General features: G+C 37.7%; 1 protein-coding gene across 1 annotated transcript in view; it reads left to right on the top strand.

Moving 5' to 3' along the window:
* LOC145981900 (chordin-like protein 1) overlaps positions 1-16346 on the top strand; it is a 172186-nt gene extending 155840 nt beyond the window's left edge. Inside the window, exons 8-11 of the mRNA XM_083115395.1 lie at positions 6677-6864; positions 8265-8362; positions 10543-10708; positions 16195-16346. Coding sequence (XP_082971521.1) covers positions 6677-6864; positions 8265-8362; positions 10543-10708; positions 16195-16346 — 604 coding nt within the window. The remainder of the gene's footprint in view (positions 1-6676; positions 6865-8264; positions 8363-10542; positions 10709-16194) is intronic.
* The last annotated feature ends 1558 nt before the right edge of the window (positions 16347-17904 follow it).

The raw sequence follows: 17904 nt of genomic DNA on the forward strand, positions 1-17904 counted from the left end.
TTTCCAAATTTTTCTAAAAATATGCTCGGACCATTTTTAGGACCCGAAAAAGAAGATTAGCCCAGGTAAAAGATGGCGTCTGGTAACCCTATACGACTTACGTCGCTGCACCGGTTACAGCCAGCCCTCGTGTGTTTCTCACTCAGGGTGCACTCCCCCAACCCTAATAGTGGAGTCGCCAATCGCTACGTCACTGCACTTCCGTTGGGGATCATCTCCTGAGCGGTGAGTTTTCGTAGACCGATATTCTAAACGATAAACTAACTTCTCGATCGTTCGTTCGCTCCTTTTTCTAAACTTATGACAACTGTGGAGCTCTCTCGCGATAACTGGATTCAACGTAAACTGTGAGCAACTAGAAACGGAGTTCTTTTGTAACTACTTCATCTGACGGAAAACGGAAGAGAACTAAGAAAGATATTTTCTCTCGCTACCTATTTAAATGAAATTCGAACTATCGGCCGTTAAAACGGTTGACTCCATCGCGTCCTTGGCAACGGCGAATCTGAAGAAAAACGCTGATTTCCTGATTCTCATACTGTGTCGGCCTAATGCAATGTCAGCGGTTGTTTTCCAACTTCGCGGCTTTTAAGAAGCTCTTTTTCAATGCTTCAGCGGGACCCTTTTTATAACATGATTAGCTTATTTATTTATGAAGCCCGGGTCCTAAATTCTACTCACGCCTGCAGCGTGATACGATATTACAACCCCTATCAGTGGCGGCGATTGGGTACCAAAACCGGGGGAGGAAGGTGTCAAAACTGGGGGCAAAGGTAATAAATTTATCTTTGTATGTAAGGTTTAGCATAGTGCGGGGACAAAAGTGGCAACTGCCCCCCCCCTCAATCGCAGCCACTGGCAATCGAGTACGGGACTTTCAAGATCACTTGTCGTTTGAACCACACATGTATCAGTGTGTATACTCTGTCTCGCATATCTCTGGACTGCGTAAGTAGTAATGCGAGATGGCTCCACCACACAGTTTCCACAAAGGTGTTTATCTGACATAATTTGTAAATTAAACTTAGGAAAATTGCAGTGAACTTCACGCTATTTTTAGTATTCTCCCACTAAATTCTTCGTAAAGGAATTCTGACTTTAGTTAATACCCCACCCCCACCATAGTTTGTTTACCTTCCCTGGAAAATACTGACTTCTTGTCTAATGAGAAATTCGAAAGTACTGTTGTGCATATTTTTGCCTTTACTGGGAATTTTTTCTGCATTTTTTTCTGATATTTTTATTTTTTATGTCATATTTTTAATTTTTTATGACATTTTTCAATTTTTACGACATACTTACATACATAATTTACAACACCATTAAGCTTTGTTTCCATGACATGAAAACTCAATAGCTATGCTGACCTAGGCAGAAATTTATTTTATTATAAAAAATAAACTAAACATAACGTTTCAACCTTATAGCAAGGTCATCTTCAGACTATGTACCAAGTACAAATGTAACAAGGTACAAAACAGGACGATATATATATACACAAACATTACTCCCCTCCAGACTATTAGAAAGTTGTTCTGGAACATTCTAGCAAGTGGCTTTTCCTTGTCATCTTTACTTTGTGATTTACTTTACTTTGACAAGGGAAAGCCACCTGCTAGAATGTTCAAGAACAACTTTCTAATAGTTTGGAGGGGAGTATTTTTGTGTATATATGTCGTCCTGTTTTTGTACCTTGTAACATTTGTACTTGGTGCAGAGTCTGAAGAACGTTACGTTTAGTTTATTTTTTATAATAAAATAAATTTCTGCCTTAGTCAGCATATTGAGTTTTTCATAATTTACAGTTTTAAAGGACATAAAGTTCCGGCCCCTAATGATGAGTGATGACTAGATGCAATGGCGGAAAGATGACAAGGAAAAGCCACCTGCTAGAATGTTCCAGAACAACTTTCTAATAGTCTGGAGGGGAGTAATGTTTGTATATCGTCCTGTTTTGTACCTTGTTACATTTATACTTGGTACATAGTCTGAAGATGACCTTGCTATAAGGTTGAAACGTTATGTTTAGTTTATTTTTTATAATAAAATAAATTTCTGCCTAGGTCAGCATAGCTATTGAGTTTTCATGTCATGGAAACAAAGCTTAATGGTGTTGTAAATTATGTATGTAAGTATGTCGTAAAAATTGAAAAATGTCATAAAAAATTTAAAATATGACATAAAAAATAAAAATATCAGAAAAAAATGCAGAAAAAATTCCCAGTAAAGGCAAAAATTATGCACCTGAGGCACATGCCCCTACTATAATTGAGGACTAAGTATTTTTTTCAAAAAAATACTGATATCATTCATTGTATTATAACAAACAATAATCAAGCAATATTTTTTCACACAGTAAAATAATAAAATAAAGTTTAGCACAAATACATGAATCGGGACTATATTTACTAGATACTTAAGTAAGTCGAATCCCGAAATCGAATCGGGCACTTGTTGGTTACAAGGCAATAACGTTAACTGCAGTGTGGCCACTCTAGGACCATGACAAATTCAAGTATAACTTCTGGTTTTCAAGGCGAACTTTTAAAATATTCAAGGGTACAAACAGATATTTTCTCTATTTCAACCTTACGTATTACTGACTCTCACTACCCACACACATACGCACACAAATATACGAGGAGGTATCAAAAAGTTTTACCTGTTGAAGTATAATGTGTTTAATAATGGAAAGATTGAAACAATGAACACGCATATGGTTTGCCTGTAGTGTCCTCTACTAGAGTTACACTTCCACACAGTTGCCATCGCGTTCGATGTATTTGTGCCAGCGTTTTGTCCAGCTCTCAAAACCAGCTTGGAAACATTCCACAGAACACTCCCTGTCTCACCGTTTAGAGCTGTTTTAACCTCTTGTAGGTCATCAAATCTCATGCCACGAAGCACAGACTTAGCTCAGACTTAAGTAGTTAAGTTCAAAGTGGGAGAAACCGAAAGTGTGGACATGACAAGGAGTAGCAGGCCATCAATGTCGTTGACCGACGACAACCGCCATAGGGATGATGAGCTCATTCGAAAGGATAGACGCATCACCATCCAGGAAATTTCTGATGCAGTGCACATGTCCCATGGGTAGGGACATTGAATTTTCGCGATGCGTGAAATCGCGAAATGTGAAAAAAAGATGCAATTTTGAACATTCTGCACGTAACTACACCCCCAATGATGAAATATGCATGAGTTTTATTCGCTAAGTAATGCGAAATGTGTGCTTTTCAACGAAATGAAATATCATCAAATTAAGTAGAAAACACGCAAAAACCGGCAATCGAGGTTGTGCGCGCAAACTGTCGATTTGTAACGAAACGTTTGCCTAAAGTTTCCTACCACTTGCAATTGAAGAACGTTTTAGCATCGATCACATCAGGAAGACGCTGCAAATTGGGATTTCCCATGCACATAATCTCAGTTCGAAAACTTCGCTCCCTGTCAAGCTGCATTCCCTTCTTCCCCCGAATGTCTACTCAACTTCCAGTTTCATTGAACTTGCTAGTTGTAGCAGCGAGAAGATTAGTCTGTTCCCGCACACCAAGGGAAACAATGGTGTCATTTGTGTTCAGTCATGAATGAATTTTGTTTATCATCATGTGATTTTGAACATGTGTTTGTGTATGTGCAGTAGTGATTATTTTATTTGTTGGACAGCAAGGATATCCTTTAAATACATACAATGAATAAATCACTTGAGATATGCAATTTAGAAATGAAGTGATTTTGTGTTGATGCTTTCTTTTTGGTCGGACAGCTAAGTACTTCAGTGTGTGTACAGTATATAAAAATGAAGTAGTTTATCAATTTATAGCTCTTTTGTATGTTCTTTCCTCTCATGATGAAAAAGTGTGTGCCAATTGTTTTTTTTCCCCACCGCTGGTATATACCGCTGATCTAACATTTTATTTACCGCTCTCCTCAATTTTTATTTACCATAAATTTGTCTCCCTACCTATGGTCAGCACATGCAATGATTGAGAGTTTGGGATACCATAAAGTCTGACTAAGTCTATGCTTCGTGACATGAGATTCGATGACCTACTGGAGGTTAAAACAGCTCTGAACAGTGGAGCAGGGAGAGTTCTGTGGAATTTTTCCAAGCTGGTTTTGAGGGCTGATTAAAACGCTGGCACAAATGCATCGAACGTGATTGCAACTGTGTGGAAGGGTAACTCTGAGTAGAGGACACTACAGGAAAACCATATGTGTGTTCATTGTTTCAATCTTTCCATTATTAAACAAATTATACCTCAACAGGCAAAACTTTTTGATACCCCCTCGTATTAACAATATAAAGGGTTGGAGTGATTCCAATGTATCCAAAAATTATAATTCAATTCAATTAAACGGTATATATACAGGGTGAACAGAAACTATAGGGACAAACTTCAGGAGGTGATTCCTGATAAGTAAAGGAACAAAAACGTTCATATCAACATATGTCCGGAAACGCATATTTACCAAGGTACGAGGGCGGGCTGAAAAGTAATGCCTCCTATTTTTTTGTGACGGTTTAAAGACATTTTGGATTTTGAGCAACCATGCATTGTACTCTTCAGACTTTCCCCCTTCTCCATTCCAAGTTTCAAACTTCTATCACCAGGGGTTGCTGAACTAGAGCAAGGAAAATGGAAGCATGTAACCATACTATGTCGGTGCACCTGAAACTGCGTGTGGTGACCGAGTTTCTAACTGCAGACAATGTGTCCCCAATTGACATTCATCAGAGAATGAAGGCTTTTTATGGCAATGAATGTGTAACGTCAGTACTGTATGATGTTGGGCTGTTCATGCTCACAATGAAAACCCCTGCTGAGGAACTCTCAAAGTGTGTGACAAAGAACTTCTTGAGAGTTAAGTTTGTCCCTATAGTTTCTGTTCACCCTGTATATTTAAAATATTTAATATAAGGTGCCAAGTTTACATTTGGCATTTCACGCACTCAAACTCGAAATTCATCTACAAACACAAGTTACAAATTACGAGATGTACAAAACTCCGAAAAAATGAGAATTTCAAACTCAAATTCACCTCAACTTCAAGACATCTTATCTTGCAAAGATCTTCCGTCTGTCAAATATATTGTTCTGCAAAGGACACTAACAAGTTAAATGGATTGAAAAAACTCTCTTTCATTTTTCACCAAGCTTTCTTTTCCATCCTCGATCAAATAAAAGCTAAACAGCAAAAAACGTGCCTCAGGGCATTCATAAATATGTATAAATTCAATGGAATTTGGATTAATAAAAATTGCAATTTTTCACGACTACTGAGAAAAATTCACACAGAATTCTCGGAGCCAATAATTCACGAGTAATCCCCGGAATTCAAGGAATTCCCGGTGAGTAGTCGCACTTTAACTGTAACTAGAGCTTTCTAGTTAAAATATATCCCATGTTTGAGGTGGTTTCGCAACGAGGAAATGAATTCTCAAGCATATTCCTTTCTTTTATTCTCTCACCTAAATCTACTAATGTTATCACATTATAATCAAAGGGTCCTGGGTTCGTCTCCTGGTGGAGATACATTGTACAGTGGTTCGATTTCCACTTTGAAGGTCCAGTCCCGATTAGTTTATCTGTCTATAAAATGACCGACCCTAAAACAAAATATGGTTATTGTCTTGACGTGAATATTTAGCTGATGTATACAGCATATATATACACGTGCGTGTCTTAAAATTTTGTATCGCTTTAATTGTAATTTGTAGATTAATATTTGCTGCGTGTGTGCATGCGCTGGAATACAGGGTTTTTTTTTCGGGAGGGGCTGGAAATGAAAAGGTGGATAGTAGTAGCATTGTTATGGGGGGATAGACAGTGAAATGTGCATTTCGTAAATTTGGAGCTTTTCACTATTAAAATTGTACTCGGAAGATAAAACTGGTAATCGGGGATAATTTATTTTCAAATTATCTTCAGATTTTAACTTGAACATTTTTATTTTATTAAAATTTCGGGAGGGGCTGCAGCCCCATCAGCTCTCCCTTGTGTACGCCAGTGTTTGCATGTGAAATATATGCACCTCGCAAAGAGGCTCAACACATTCACGATTCACATCATCCCTATTGTGGAGTTATAATCAGTACCATGTTCCTGCCATACCCCTCCCACCAGGTACCTTATTAAAGGCTGGGTGAGCCCCAGAGCCACCTTATGCAGCAGAGACATAATCTCGCACCCCAGATTGCCTATGCTGGGTCTCCCACATGGCAGTCAGATGACATCCTGACTGGACCATCGCCGCTGCGAGATATCAAATCAAATTGTCAAACCAAATTAATGAAGAAAGGCTAAACGTGCTGGAAATGTCTACTGTTTACGTAGACAGAATCTACTGTTACCAATTGTACTCGATCTACTGTGTGTCTCGGAAATCTAGTGAAACTCAATGATTTCCTACTGAACACCTACAGTAAACCTAATGTACATGTACAGTAACAGTAGAATATTATCTTCAGTATTACATGAAGTGTGTCTAACTCAACATGTTGGCTGTAAATATAACTTTCCATTCTTCCTGACTAACAACTATTATTCATATCTATTTCAAAATCTGAACACAGTAGATGATTTCCTAAAAACAGTAGACAAAATTTTCAGCAGGGACGTAAATATAAGTTCTTTCTGAAGATTAATCATGTTTCTCTCACTCTCTGTTCCAGATACTACATGGATGGGCAAACATGGCACCCTATTATTGGACCATTCGGCCCAATGGACTGTGTGCTTTGCCAATGCAACGCTGGTCGTATAGAATGCAATAGATACAAATGTCCTCCAAGAAGTGAACTTCCATGCCAGAAGCCAACCAAAGTATTCGGCCAATGTTGTCCTTCATGTCCAACAAAAGGTTCGCCAAGTTTCTTACCAAACCAACCGTATTACATTATATCTCTGCTTGAGAGTAATCTTTTGTAGCCAATTTATTCTGATGTCACTGACGTATAACTTTGGGGGCAGTTGCAATGCTGAAGAGGGGGCCACCTCCTAGATAAGTGGCTCCCTAGTTTCTTAAACCAAACTGACTATCATGAAATACCGGGTGTCCCAGAAATCTTTCCCTGATTACAAACTTTATTCATATCCGCTATATGCAATGTAGAGATGTGAAAGTGGTGCCAAAATGTTGGAAAACTAACCAAGTTTATTTGTTGCAGATTTCAGTAATGTGGCTGTAGTGTAGCAGTGTCAGTGGCAAGGAATCCGGAATTAATGCTCTTGACATCGGGTGGCATCTTTCCATACAATGTTTCTTGGACTTGACAGGATTTGACTTGATTTACTTGACTTAATTCCTTCAGTTCCTATTGGAACATAGGGCATCCACGAAGTGTCTCCATCTCACTCTGTTGCATGCGATCTTCTTCATTTCTTTCCAACTTTTCCCCTGTTGTTTTCCTTCTTCTTCAACAGTACGTCTCCATGAACTTTTGGGTCTTCCCCTTTTTCTAGCACCTTGAGGGTTCCAGTAAAGTGCTTGTTTTTCAATGGTGTTGTCTGCTTTCCTTAGTGTGTGTCCTATGCAGTTCCATTTTCTTCTTTTAATTTGGTTTTTAATCTGGTCTTCTGATGCTCGTATCCAAAGTTCTTGATTTGTGATTACTTCTGGCCAATGTACATTTAATATTCTCCTGACAGGATTTGGGAATGAAGATAAATTCCATTTTTTAAATGCCAACTTATTGATGGCAGATATTCTAGACGAAAGAATTCTGTACATTTGAAAGTTCCTCTGCACTGTTATTGGTGACCGGGTCTCGTGATACCAGAGGACATGCTGAGCTTTTTCCTGATTTGTGAACATTTCCGGTTTTCTGGGCACTGACACTGCTACACTACAGTCATGTTACTGAAACCTGCAACAAATAAACTTGGTTAGTTTTCCAACATTTTGGCACCACTTTCACATCTCTACATTGCATATAGCGGATATGAATAAAGTTTGTAATCAGGGAAAGACTTCTGGGACACCCTGTATAACTGTCACTTGTAACTGCATATCAAAAGAGCTTGTTACTTCGAAACACTGGTAAATTTATTCTTGGTGAGTGTTCTTAAATTGTAGAATAGATTTCAAAAACAGTTCAATGAAGCGTTTTACAAAAATTATTCTGTGACAGTGGAATTAAACCGAGAAAATTAATGCATAAATATATCAGCAAATCAAGAATATTAATTGATACTATTGTAGAAAAGAGAGAAGGTAATAAAAGAAATAATTCAATAACTCCTAATGATTTCTTGTTACAGAACCTGTAGACGAAGGCACAACACTCTGCGTTAGTGAAACGACAGAAATGGTTGTTTATCAGTCACATGGAGGTGGAAACACTTCAGAATTCATACAGGTATGTCCACCTTCAGTTTTTCATTGTTTTATATTAAGCCCCTATCACACGGAACTGGATTTCTAGTAGGAATGCCCTAGTTGCCGCTGAACTAACTTTCTAGGTAGCGATCATGGCCGCCTGACTGCTTGACTGGTTTGGAGGAATAGGACATGTTCTAATTGCTACTTGCATTCCTCGACTGGATTCTGTGGAACAGCCAATCAGAGCAAAGTTTCGCCATGTGAAGATAATCTGTGAATGTGCAAATGAGCGCTTTGTCTGTGGTTTCCGAGTGTTACTCCAGCAATGTATAACGTATACAGCATGAAAGGCGCGTTGAGTTACACCGTGTGCACGGTGTTTACATTTGAAACAACTAAAATATTCTTCCATACCTGTACAGTAAACGTTGTAATGTATGTATATAAGCAGCGCCATTGTTTTGTACCTAATAACGTTTTATACGAAACGTTATTCCTCTCGGTTGAATAGTTATCGGCTTTTTAAAATGTGAAGTGATACATTGTTTACATCTCACGCGGCCGCCATTACAACTTCCCTCGTATGGGAACAGAAGTCTATCGACAAGTACGCTGATAAGTATCGTGTGAGTCGAAAACTAGCAAATTGGTAGACAGTCCAGCGCCAACTAGGGCATACCTACTGGAAAGCCAGTTCCGTGTGATGCGGGCTTAAGATAAGTGGCTGATGTTAAGCCTGAATCACACGGAACTGGATTTCTAGTTGGAATGCTCTAGTTGACGCTGGACTGGCTACCCATTTGCTAGTTTTCGCCTCACACGGTACTTGTTACACCGTACTTGTCGATAGTCTCTCGTTCCCATAATGGCGGCCGCGCGAGATGTAAACAACGTATCACTTCACACTTTTAAAATACGATAACTATTCAACCGAGAGGAATATCTCATCGCATTAAATGGTTTTAGGTAGAGAAGAATGGCGCTGATAAAATACATACTTTACAACGTTTACTGTACACGTATGGAAGACTATTTTAGCTTTTTCAATTGTAAACATGCCTTTCGAGCTGTATGCACTCGGAAACCACAGACAAAAAACGCTACTTTGCAAACTCACAGATTATCTTCACATGGCCAAACTTTGCTCTGATTGGCTGTTCCACAGAATCTAGTCGAAGAAAGTTAGTAGCAATTAGAACATGTCCTATTCCTCAAAACCAGTCAAGCAGTCAAGCCAGGCGGCCATGACTTCTACCTAGAAAGTCAGTTCATCGCCAACTAGGGCATTCAAACTAGATATCCAGTTCCGTGTGATAGGGGCTTTAGATACAAAAATTAATAAATGAACAAGTTAGTTCATCGCCTGAAAACTTTACAAGCAAGGATTGCATTTCAATTCAAAAGAAAACAGAGACTTCCAGGAATAATATGTTTATCTAACTGAACACACACACATAGAAGGTTGTCACTCTACAACACACTCTTTCACAGCATGTAAAGACATCAACATGGACAACTTTTCTTGGTAAGGTTTGGATCATTAAGGCCTTCTTTTAACACTGTGAACCTGATAAAAACTATACACCATTGAGTATGTATAAAACCATGTGGTACATATTCAAGGTTGCCACTGAAATTTACTTTTTTTTTGTCGAAAACTGACAAAAAGTTTAGGATGTTATTGACACGCTGCGTGACCAATCAAGATAATGGCAAAGCTATGGAATGTGAAGACTTCTAGATAAACACGTGAAATTCTCCTCATCTAATGCAAGAGCATACAATAGAATGCAACATAATGCAAGGACATTATAATAGACGCATAATTTAAGTAGAAGGGGTTAAATGTAGTGATTTCATCTTGCTGCTCTTCCAGCTCTGTAGCATATTATCATTTTTAGTATGTTACCTGACAAAAATATACATGACTGGCAACCATGAATCTGTGCCACATGGCTGCATATGTACAGGATAGAAAATACCTCTTTTTGGGCGCTCATAATTTTGAAATGAGATCTTAGCAAGCAAAACGTTACCAAGAAAAGGTTTCTTGTTTTCATGTCCTCTATATGCTGTGAAGGTTTGTCAGTTATTTACAGTAACACCCTCTCAGTGTGATATACATGTATAAAATCTATCTCCTTAGGCAGGATTTGGGGGAGGAGGGGAGGGGAAATGTGCTTTGCAATGTAGAAAACTAACACGTTGCTCTTTTAGTTTATATTTCAGAAACCAAACAGGCCAAATTCGGATGTGGAAAACCACTCATGGGTACTGAAGCTTGGTGCTATTGAGACATTTTCAACACAGCATTTAACAATGTCAGAATTTGCTCAACTGAAGGAAAAATTTACATTCAGATTGCTTGGAAGTACAGCAGAAAGTAAGTAATTGTTTGCACTACAATTTCGAAGGGTTCCTTTCCCTTTTCAAAGAAAAATGCAGAATATGAATTAATCCTTAACTATGCATAAAGATTATTCATAAAAGTTTACGGTATCAGCATAGTATAATAAACTGTAAAAATAAATAAATATAAGTTGGATTACTGATGTGGAAGAGCCACAATGGTCTAGTTGGTATGGTGTCGGTTTTCTTCCAGCCTTGTCCCCACATAAAGCAGCTACGTGGCTCACCCAACCTCAAATTAATGGTTGCCTGGGGGGTAACCATGGGGGTAAAGGTGGCAGGAGCATGGTGGCGATCACATAACCTCCAAAATGGCTGAGATAGAGATGTGTGGGGGCCCTATCCCCACATCCCCTAAATATGCCTTCATGGCATGCTGCTATATGCACAGGGAACCTTACCTTACTTATGTGCAGCACTGTAATTCTCTTCTTATTTTAAAAATTTAGTCGCTTTCCCACTAAATTTCTTAAGAAACTTCACAAAGGCAGGTTAAAACATTGGTGAAATTTACTTTTCAAATATGAAATTAGTATTGACTGAATCGAGGAAACAGCGAATCATCTTAAACATCTTCCTCTCCTGATCATCATCGTTTTTTACTGGGCTTTTCTATCTCTTGGATTAATCATGTTGACGATGATGAATGATGAACGAAATGCATGAGAAGCAAATACACCGATTCAGCCATGCCTTAGCCAGGGTTTGACCCTGGAACCTCTGGCTTTGTAGCACAATTGCACTGATCTGATAACTCTACCATGAAGACTGGTACATCATTGTAATCCAAATAATCACATTGACAAGTTACATACAAGAAATCTACTATCTATCACTTCAGTATGTGATAGAATAAGAGAGTAAACAGGATAACAAAGAGAGTTACTTACCCTCTGAATCTTTGGTTCTTACTTGGCTAGACAAGTCTGGGCATTCACCAGCGTTACTTCAATATCCTGTAAGAAATTTAATGTAAAGGAAACATAAGAAGCTATTATACAGCCAATTCATATTTATAAGTAGTTTTTCATGGTATTTTAAGTTTCTATGAACTTTTTCAAGCTCAAAATAATATTTTAAACATTTATCATAAAGTATGTCTTACATTTATTTTTGAAAAAAAAAATATTTGAATTGATGCGGACAAGCATTGTCATGTTACATGAAGGACTGATGAGAACAATGTACTGTGGAACCTCGCTTTTACGTTACACGGTTTTACATTTCCCCGCATTATACATTCAATATTCATGGTTCTAATAGAACAAACTCTATAAAATTTTCTTCAATTTTACATTTTCCTGCGTTTTAAGTTTTTACAGCTTGGTCTCCTGAAAAACGTAAAATCGAGGTTCCACTGTATACGTTCAAAATGTTGGAACACTGTATACGTTCAAAATGTTGGAAACTAGTACCAAATGAACCTGGCTAGGAACCTGAGAACACTTGTTCGGATCACATTACCGGGAAAGCTATGATTCCTAATTTTGTATTGGTGGTTTGGTGCAGTGGTGAATATTCCAAATACTCAAGGGTAGCATGGTCAAGCATCCAATGCACTTGCCATCAAGGTGTATATATTCATCAACACTAGCCCCTCTGACCAGTTACAAAAGTAAAAAAGAAATTTGGGTGAATTTAATGAAAATTTATTTGTAAGTACTCCCAGGGATTTCACTTCTAATCAGAGACGAGGTCTGGTAGCCAACCAGAATTATTTCACTCATTGGAACCTTGCACTTCCTGCATATATCCATGTCAAGTATCATGAAGAAATCCATGACTCAAAATTAGCTATGAAAAGCCTCCTATCCAATGGCACGTGTACACCAGGGGATAAAAGGATTTGTGGCTATGGAGAGGAACAGCTAGCTAGTTAGTAGTTGTTTCCCGAGATATGTGAGTGTGTTGGAAGTGTTATAGAACATAAGCTACTGTGAGAGGTACGAGCATGTTCCAAAATGAGAACTGTACCTTCAGCCACAGAACCATTAAAGGAGTTAGAATGGGGGAAGTCCTTGCATCATGACAGGAGTCCCGGGTTTGAATTCTAGCTTGGGCATGGCTGTTTTTTGTGAGTGTCCCTTCATCAATTTCATCAGATTGTCACTCATTTCCATCATCGCAATTAGCCAAAATGGCATAAAAGTAACACTAAATAACAAAAGTATAAATACAAATATTTGCACCACAAAAGTGTAAATGTATGTATGTACGAGGGCTACACCGCCCCTTTCTGTACAATTTGCTTATAGAAAAAAGTTAGTACTCCAAATAAAATTAAGCATCACTTTTGAAAGTAAACAAAATGCAAAAAATCAATGTATTAATCACTAAAACTCTTTACTTTTCTTCCTCAAACTTTCACGTGTGTGCTCATTGAATGCAAATACGAGGGTTATCTTTTAAGTAAGGTCTGTTTTGCAATAAAAACGAAGTAAGTAAATGTTTTTCAACAAAAAAAACATTATTTTCTGAATTTACATACACTTCTCTATTTTCCTACATAATTTCCTTGCTGGTTTAAATATTAATCGTAACGAACTACGAGTTTTTGGATACCCTCCAGTAGTATAAAATATACTATTACTGGGACAAAAAAGTATGACCCCCCTCAGACTGGTTTTGGTTACACTTAAAACTATGTCAAGATGCTTATATAAGCTTATTGCCTACAGTGTGCTACCTGTCGAATCCAAGAATTAAGTAAAAAAGCCCTCGGGGATTTCCCGTAAAAAGTATGACCCCCTCAGATTGATTTGGCTACATATACAAAAGCTGCATCTGTCAGATTGTTGTCCATAGGATTGTAAAAATTATGGCCCTCTTGGCATTGTTTTGGCTACACTTAAAACTAAGCCAAGATGCTCATATGAGCTTATTGCTTTTAGTGTAATACTCTGTAAAGTGTAATCTTATTAGCTACAAAGCACACTGCTGAACCCAACTGATATTTTTATTAAGTATATAGTTTTTGATTTGTGCCCCCAAAAATTATATATAAATACCAAAACCAAAAACAGTAACAGACCAAGTATACACACTAAGTATACAAAGCACACTGCTGAACCCAACTGATATTTTGTATTAAGTATATAGTTTTTGATTTGAGTCCCAAGAAATTATATATAAATACCAAAACCAAAAATGCCAAATCAAAAATATTGTAATCAATGCGATCAGAACTTGTATATTGCGTTGGATTTGCCTTGTTGTTTTCTGACTAAAGCCTGAAGATTTCGTATCAGAGTGTAGTGATATGTACCATCCCCCTCAATTAAGAGCAGATCAATCGGGACAGCAGAGTCATCATCAAGATTGCTGATTCTAAGAGGCTCTATTAAGCAATCGCCACGACTAGCAGAACAAATAAACACATTAATAGATTAAGGCATACCATTGCTATCTTTGGCTCCTTTTTCGAATTTATCGATATTCTGGACAGACATTGGATATTCTAAGCCCTCCATAGCATCATCAAAATCATGTTCGTGCTGTTTATAATGACTTATTCGCTCAGGATGATCTAAAACTGGAAACAAAGCAGCCAAAATACACCACAAAAAGCATTTCTGGTCGGTATTATCTACGTTGACCACAGCTTTTTTGTTTTTGATATTGTCAGGTAAAAGCAGATATGTCGAACCTTGTAGAGGTCTGAATTCAGAAATATTAACATAGAGCCTGTGTGGGGATCCGCAAAGACTCCAACCCGATTCCTTAGCAGCAAACTCAGAATGTTTAATAAGCAATTGCTCTATCAACCTGCTTAGTATTTCGTCTAAGTTTGTATTTGAGTATACAGGTACAGTTTCTGTTATGTTGGGGTGTGTAAATTTTGTGCCGTTTGGTTTCTTATATTCAGTATACAATTTAAGAGATAGCTTATAAGAGCCATTTTGTGCATTTAGAATAGCTAGCGTATCAGGATTTTTACTGTTCAAAAAATTCTTAATATCACATCTTGGCTCTGATACGAAACGGTAATCCCTTAGTTGACCGTCAAAACTACTATGAATAGGTGCATTGCGTGGTCGCTTTGACGGTCTAGTATTATCGGATGTAGCAAGCTTTCTTTTTAGACCAGATGTAGATGGCTATGGGGGCAATGTTGATGCCTGTGCAGAACAAGAGCCTATATGCCTATCGAAGTATGCCTTGCAAAATTTTCTATGGCATTTTGGGCATATTTTAGTGGGCATTTCGCGTTTCTCAGGATCACAATTACGTTGGGGCTAGATATATTCTTATCGCATTGATTACAATATTTTTGATTTGGCATTTTTGGTTTTGGTATTTATATATAATTTCTTGGGGCTCAAATCAAAAACTATATACTTAATACAAAATATCAGTTGGGTTCAGCAGTGTGCTTTGTATACTTAGTGTGTATACTTGGTCTGTTACTGTTTTTGGTTTTGGTATTTATATATAATTTTTGGGGGCACAAATCAAAAACTATATACTTAATAAAAAATATCAGTTGGGTTCAGCAGTGTGCTTTGTAGCTAATAAGATTACACTTTACAGAGTATTACACTAAAAGCAATAAGCTCATATGAGCATCTTGGCTTAGTTTTAAGTGTAGCCAAAACAATGCCAAGAGGGCCATATGTTTTACGATCCTATGGACAACAATCTGACAGATGCAGCTTTTGTACGTGTAGCCAAATCAATCTAAGGGGGGTCATACTTTTTACGGGAAATCCCCGAGTGCTTTTTTACTAAATTCTTGGATTCGACTGGTAGCACACTGTAGGCAATAAGCTTATATAAGCATCTTGACATGGTTTTAAGTATAGCCAAAACCAGTCTGAGGGGGGTCATACTTTTTTGTCCCAGTAATAGTATATTTATTACTACTCCCTCCTCATAGAATTCTTCCGCCTGTGATGATAGCCAGTTACTCACGGTCATTTTCACTTCTTCATCAGTGTCTAAACGCTTGCCGCCCAGTAAGGTCTTCAGATGGCGGAAGAGGTGGTAGTCGCTAGGCGCAAGACTATAGACTATATCGTCACCATATTTGGAAATATATATCGTGTCGGCAATATATCGTCATGATATTTTGTGATATATCGTCACCATAATTGGCGATATATCATCACAATATTTGCCAATATATATCGTGTGGGTGATATATCGTCACGATATTTGGAGATATATATATCATGGAGACAATATGTCGCCGATATCACAATACGGAAAAATATCGTATCATATCGTCTGTGACGATGTTTTCTTGATGATATATCACGATATCAAGTTTCCAATATCGTCCAACCCTATTAGAGATAGTGCTAGAAGTGAGGGGGTGCAGGGGAAACATCACCCCAACTAACACTTCAAGCGCTGGTTATAGAATATAATAAGGGATGTTCTTGTCCTCCTTATAAATGCAATTTATCCTAAAGATATGTAAACATTTGCAATATAATATATTTTTCTTTTTTATTTCAGAACATGTAGTAAAATTTGGGAGGCGGGAAAAGAAGCTTAAAAGGAGATGTAAGGCGAAATGTGGCAGCAAAATAGAACGGCTGGAGAAAGCTCTTAAGCTGGAGAAAGTACCAATGAGAAAAGCTTGCTTTCCAGGAGAAGTCCAGCTATGAACATCACTGAATATATATTTGATGTTGATACTTTTATTATTTTTTTAAATGAAAAACACATTGGATGATTAGTTTGCATTTCACAACAACCATGAAATTATTTTTTCGTCTTCAAATTATTCTTATAGTGCAAACAGCAAAACATGATAGTAATATTTTGGTAAAATGTTTCATTTTCAAATTACGGAAGATATAAAATATTTTCCTACTTGATATTGCAGATACGTTTATATGATATGATTGTGATATCTTGTTGAATATTACTTTGCTTTTAACCCTCCGTAAACCGGTGGCGGCACCGAGTGCCGCCTTTTTTTAAAAAAAATTGAATTATTTTCCTTACCAGCGCAATAATGGTCGGGAAAGCACCAAGTAATTTATCTTCACTATTCCCCGAAAACATAAAGGCATTGGCGCCTTTTTCTGTCGTTCTTTCAGTTAATTACATACCCCTCAAGTGACCGGTCCCCCTTTGGCGGCACTCAGTACCGCACGCGGAACGTTTCCTACAGTCCAGCAGAATTAACTTGAGAGAAATGGCCGCTCTGTGAGTGATGCAACTGCGCTCGAATTGGCTAGAGCGGGGGAATTCCCGCTGTAACGGGCCAACGGAAACTCTAGAGTAGAGTTTGTAGAGTTTCCATTGGCCTGTTACAGCGGGAAGTCCCCCGCTCTAGCCAATTCGAGCGCAGTTGCATCACTCACAGAGCGGCCATTTCTCTCAAGTTAATTCTGCTGGACTGTACCTTAAATGACAACACGCCAGCCATGAATTTGGCGGAAATAAGAATAATAACCACTGCACGCTGTTCGGAATGCAAATTATTTGTATGCAGAAACCGTTGCAGTACCCATACGAAATGACGGAGTTATCAACATAACGATATTGAAAAGTGACAACATTCGTTTCCTTATATTTGAGTCAGTATGTCTTTTCTTATACGTACGTATACATATACCTCGTAAGAGTAGGAGAAACAAATTGAGATTTGAACATTTTAAAAATATTTTGTAAGTTTCTTCGAGGTGTGTTTTCTACATTCGATTGATTTTTCTGCGAGTCAGAGAGATTTTGGCAGAAAATTTTGGAACAAATAGCTCCTTTCTAAGCCCATATAAATTGTATGATTTCAATTCGTTTTGAAAAATCCGTTGAAACAATTGAAAAAATACGTTGAAAATTTTTGGAAAATACTTTGATATTTTTGTGAATGATGAGTTCACTTTTTAGTGCCTTCATTATATGGAAAAGTTTTAATTACTTTAAAAATAATATTTTGGTGCATTTGCTTCAAGAGTCGAAGCTTGTAATTGTATGAGACTCTTGTCATTTTTGTTTACATTTCTTCTAATAGCTAATGAAAATGTCTGAAATGGACATGTTTGCGTTCATGTATGTTTCCCCTGATTTGCAGTAAGTGCTAGTGTAATACAACCTCGATTTGGTTTTTATGAGGCGGCACTGAGTGCCGCACGCGGGACATTTGTGTTGCTATGAGGACACGGATGACGCAGGGTTAAAGTTCATTGAAAATCACTGCTAATCGCTGTGGCTCAA

The sequence above is a fragment of the Lepisma saccharinum genome, chromosome 30, assembly GCF_977018435.1.
Source record: "Lepisma saccharinum chromosome 30, izLepSacc3.1, whole genome shotgun sequence".
Classification (NCBI taxonomy): Eukaryota; Metazoa; Arthropoda; class Insecta; order Zygentoma; family Lepismatidae; genus Lepisma; species Lepisma saccharinum.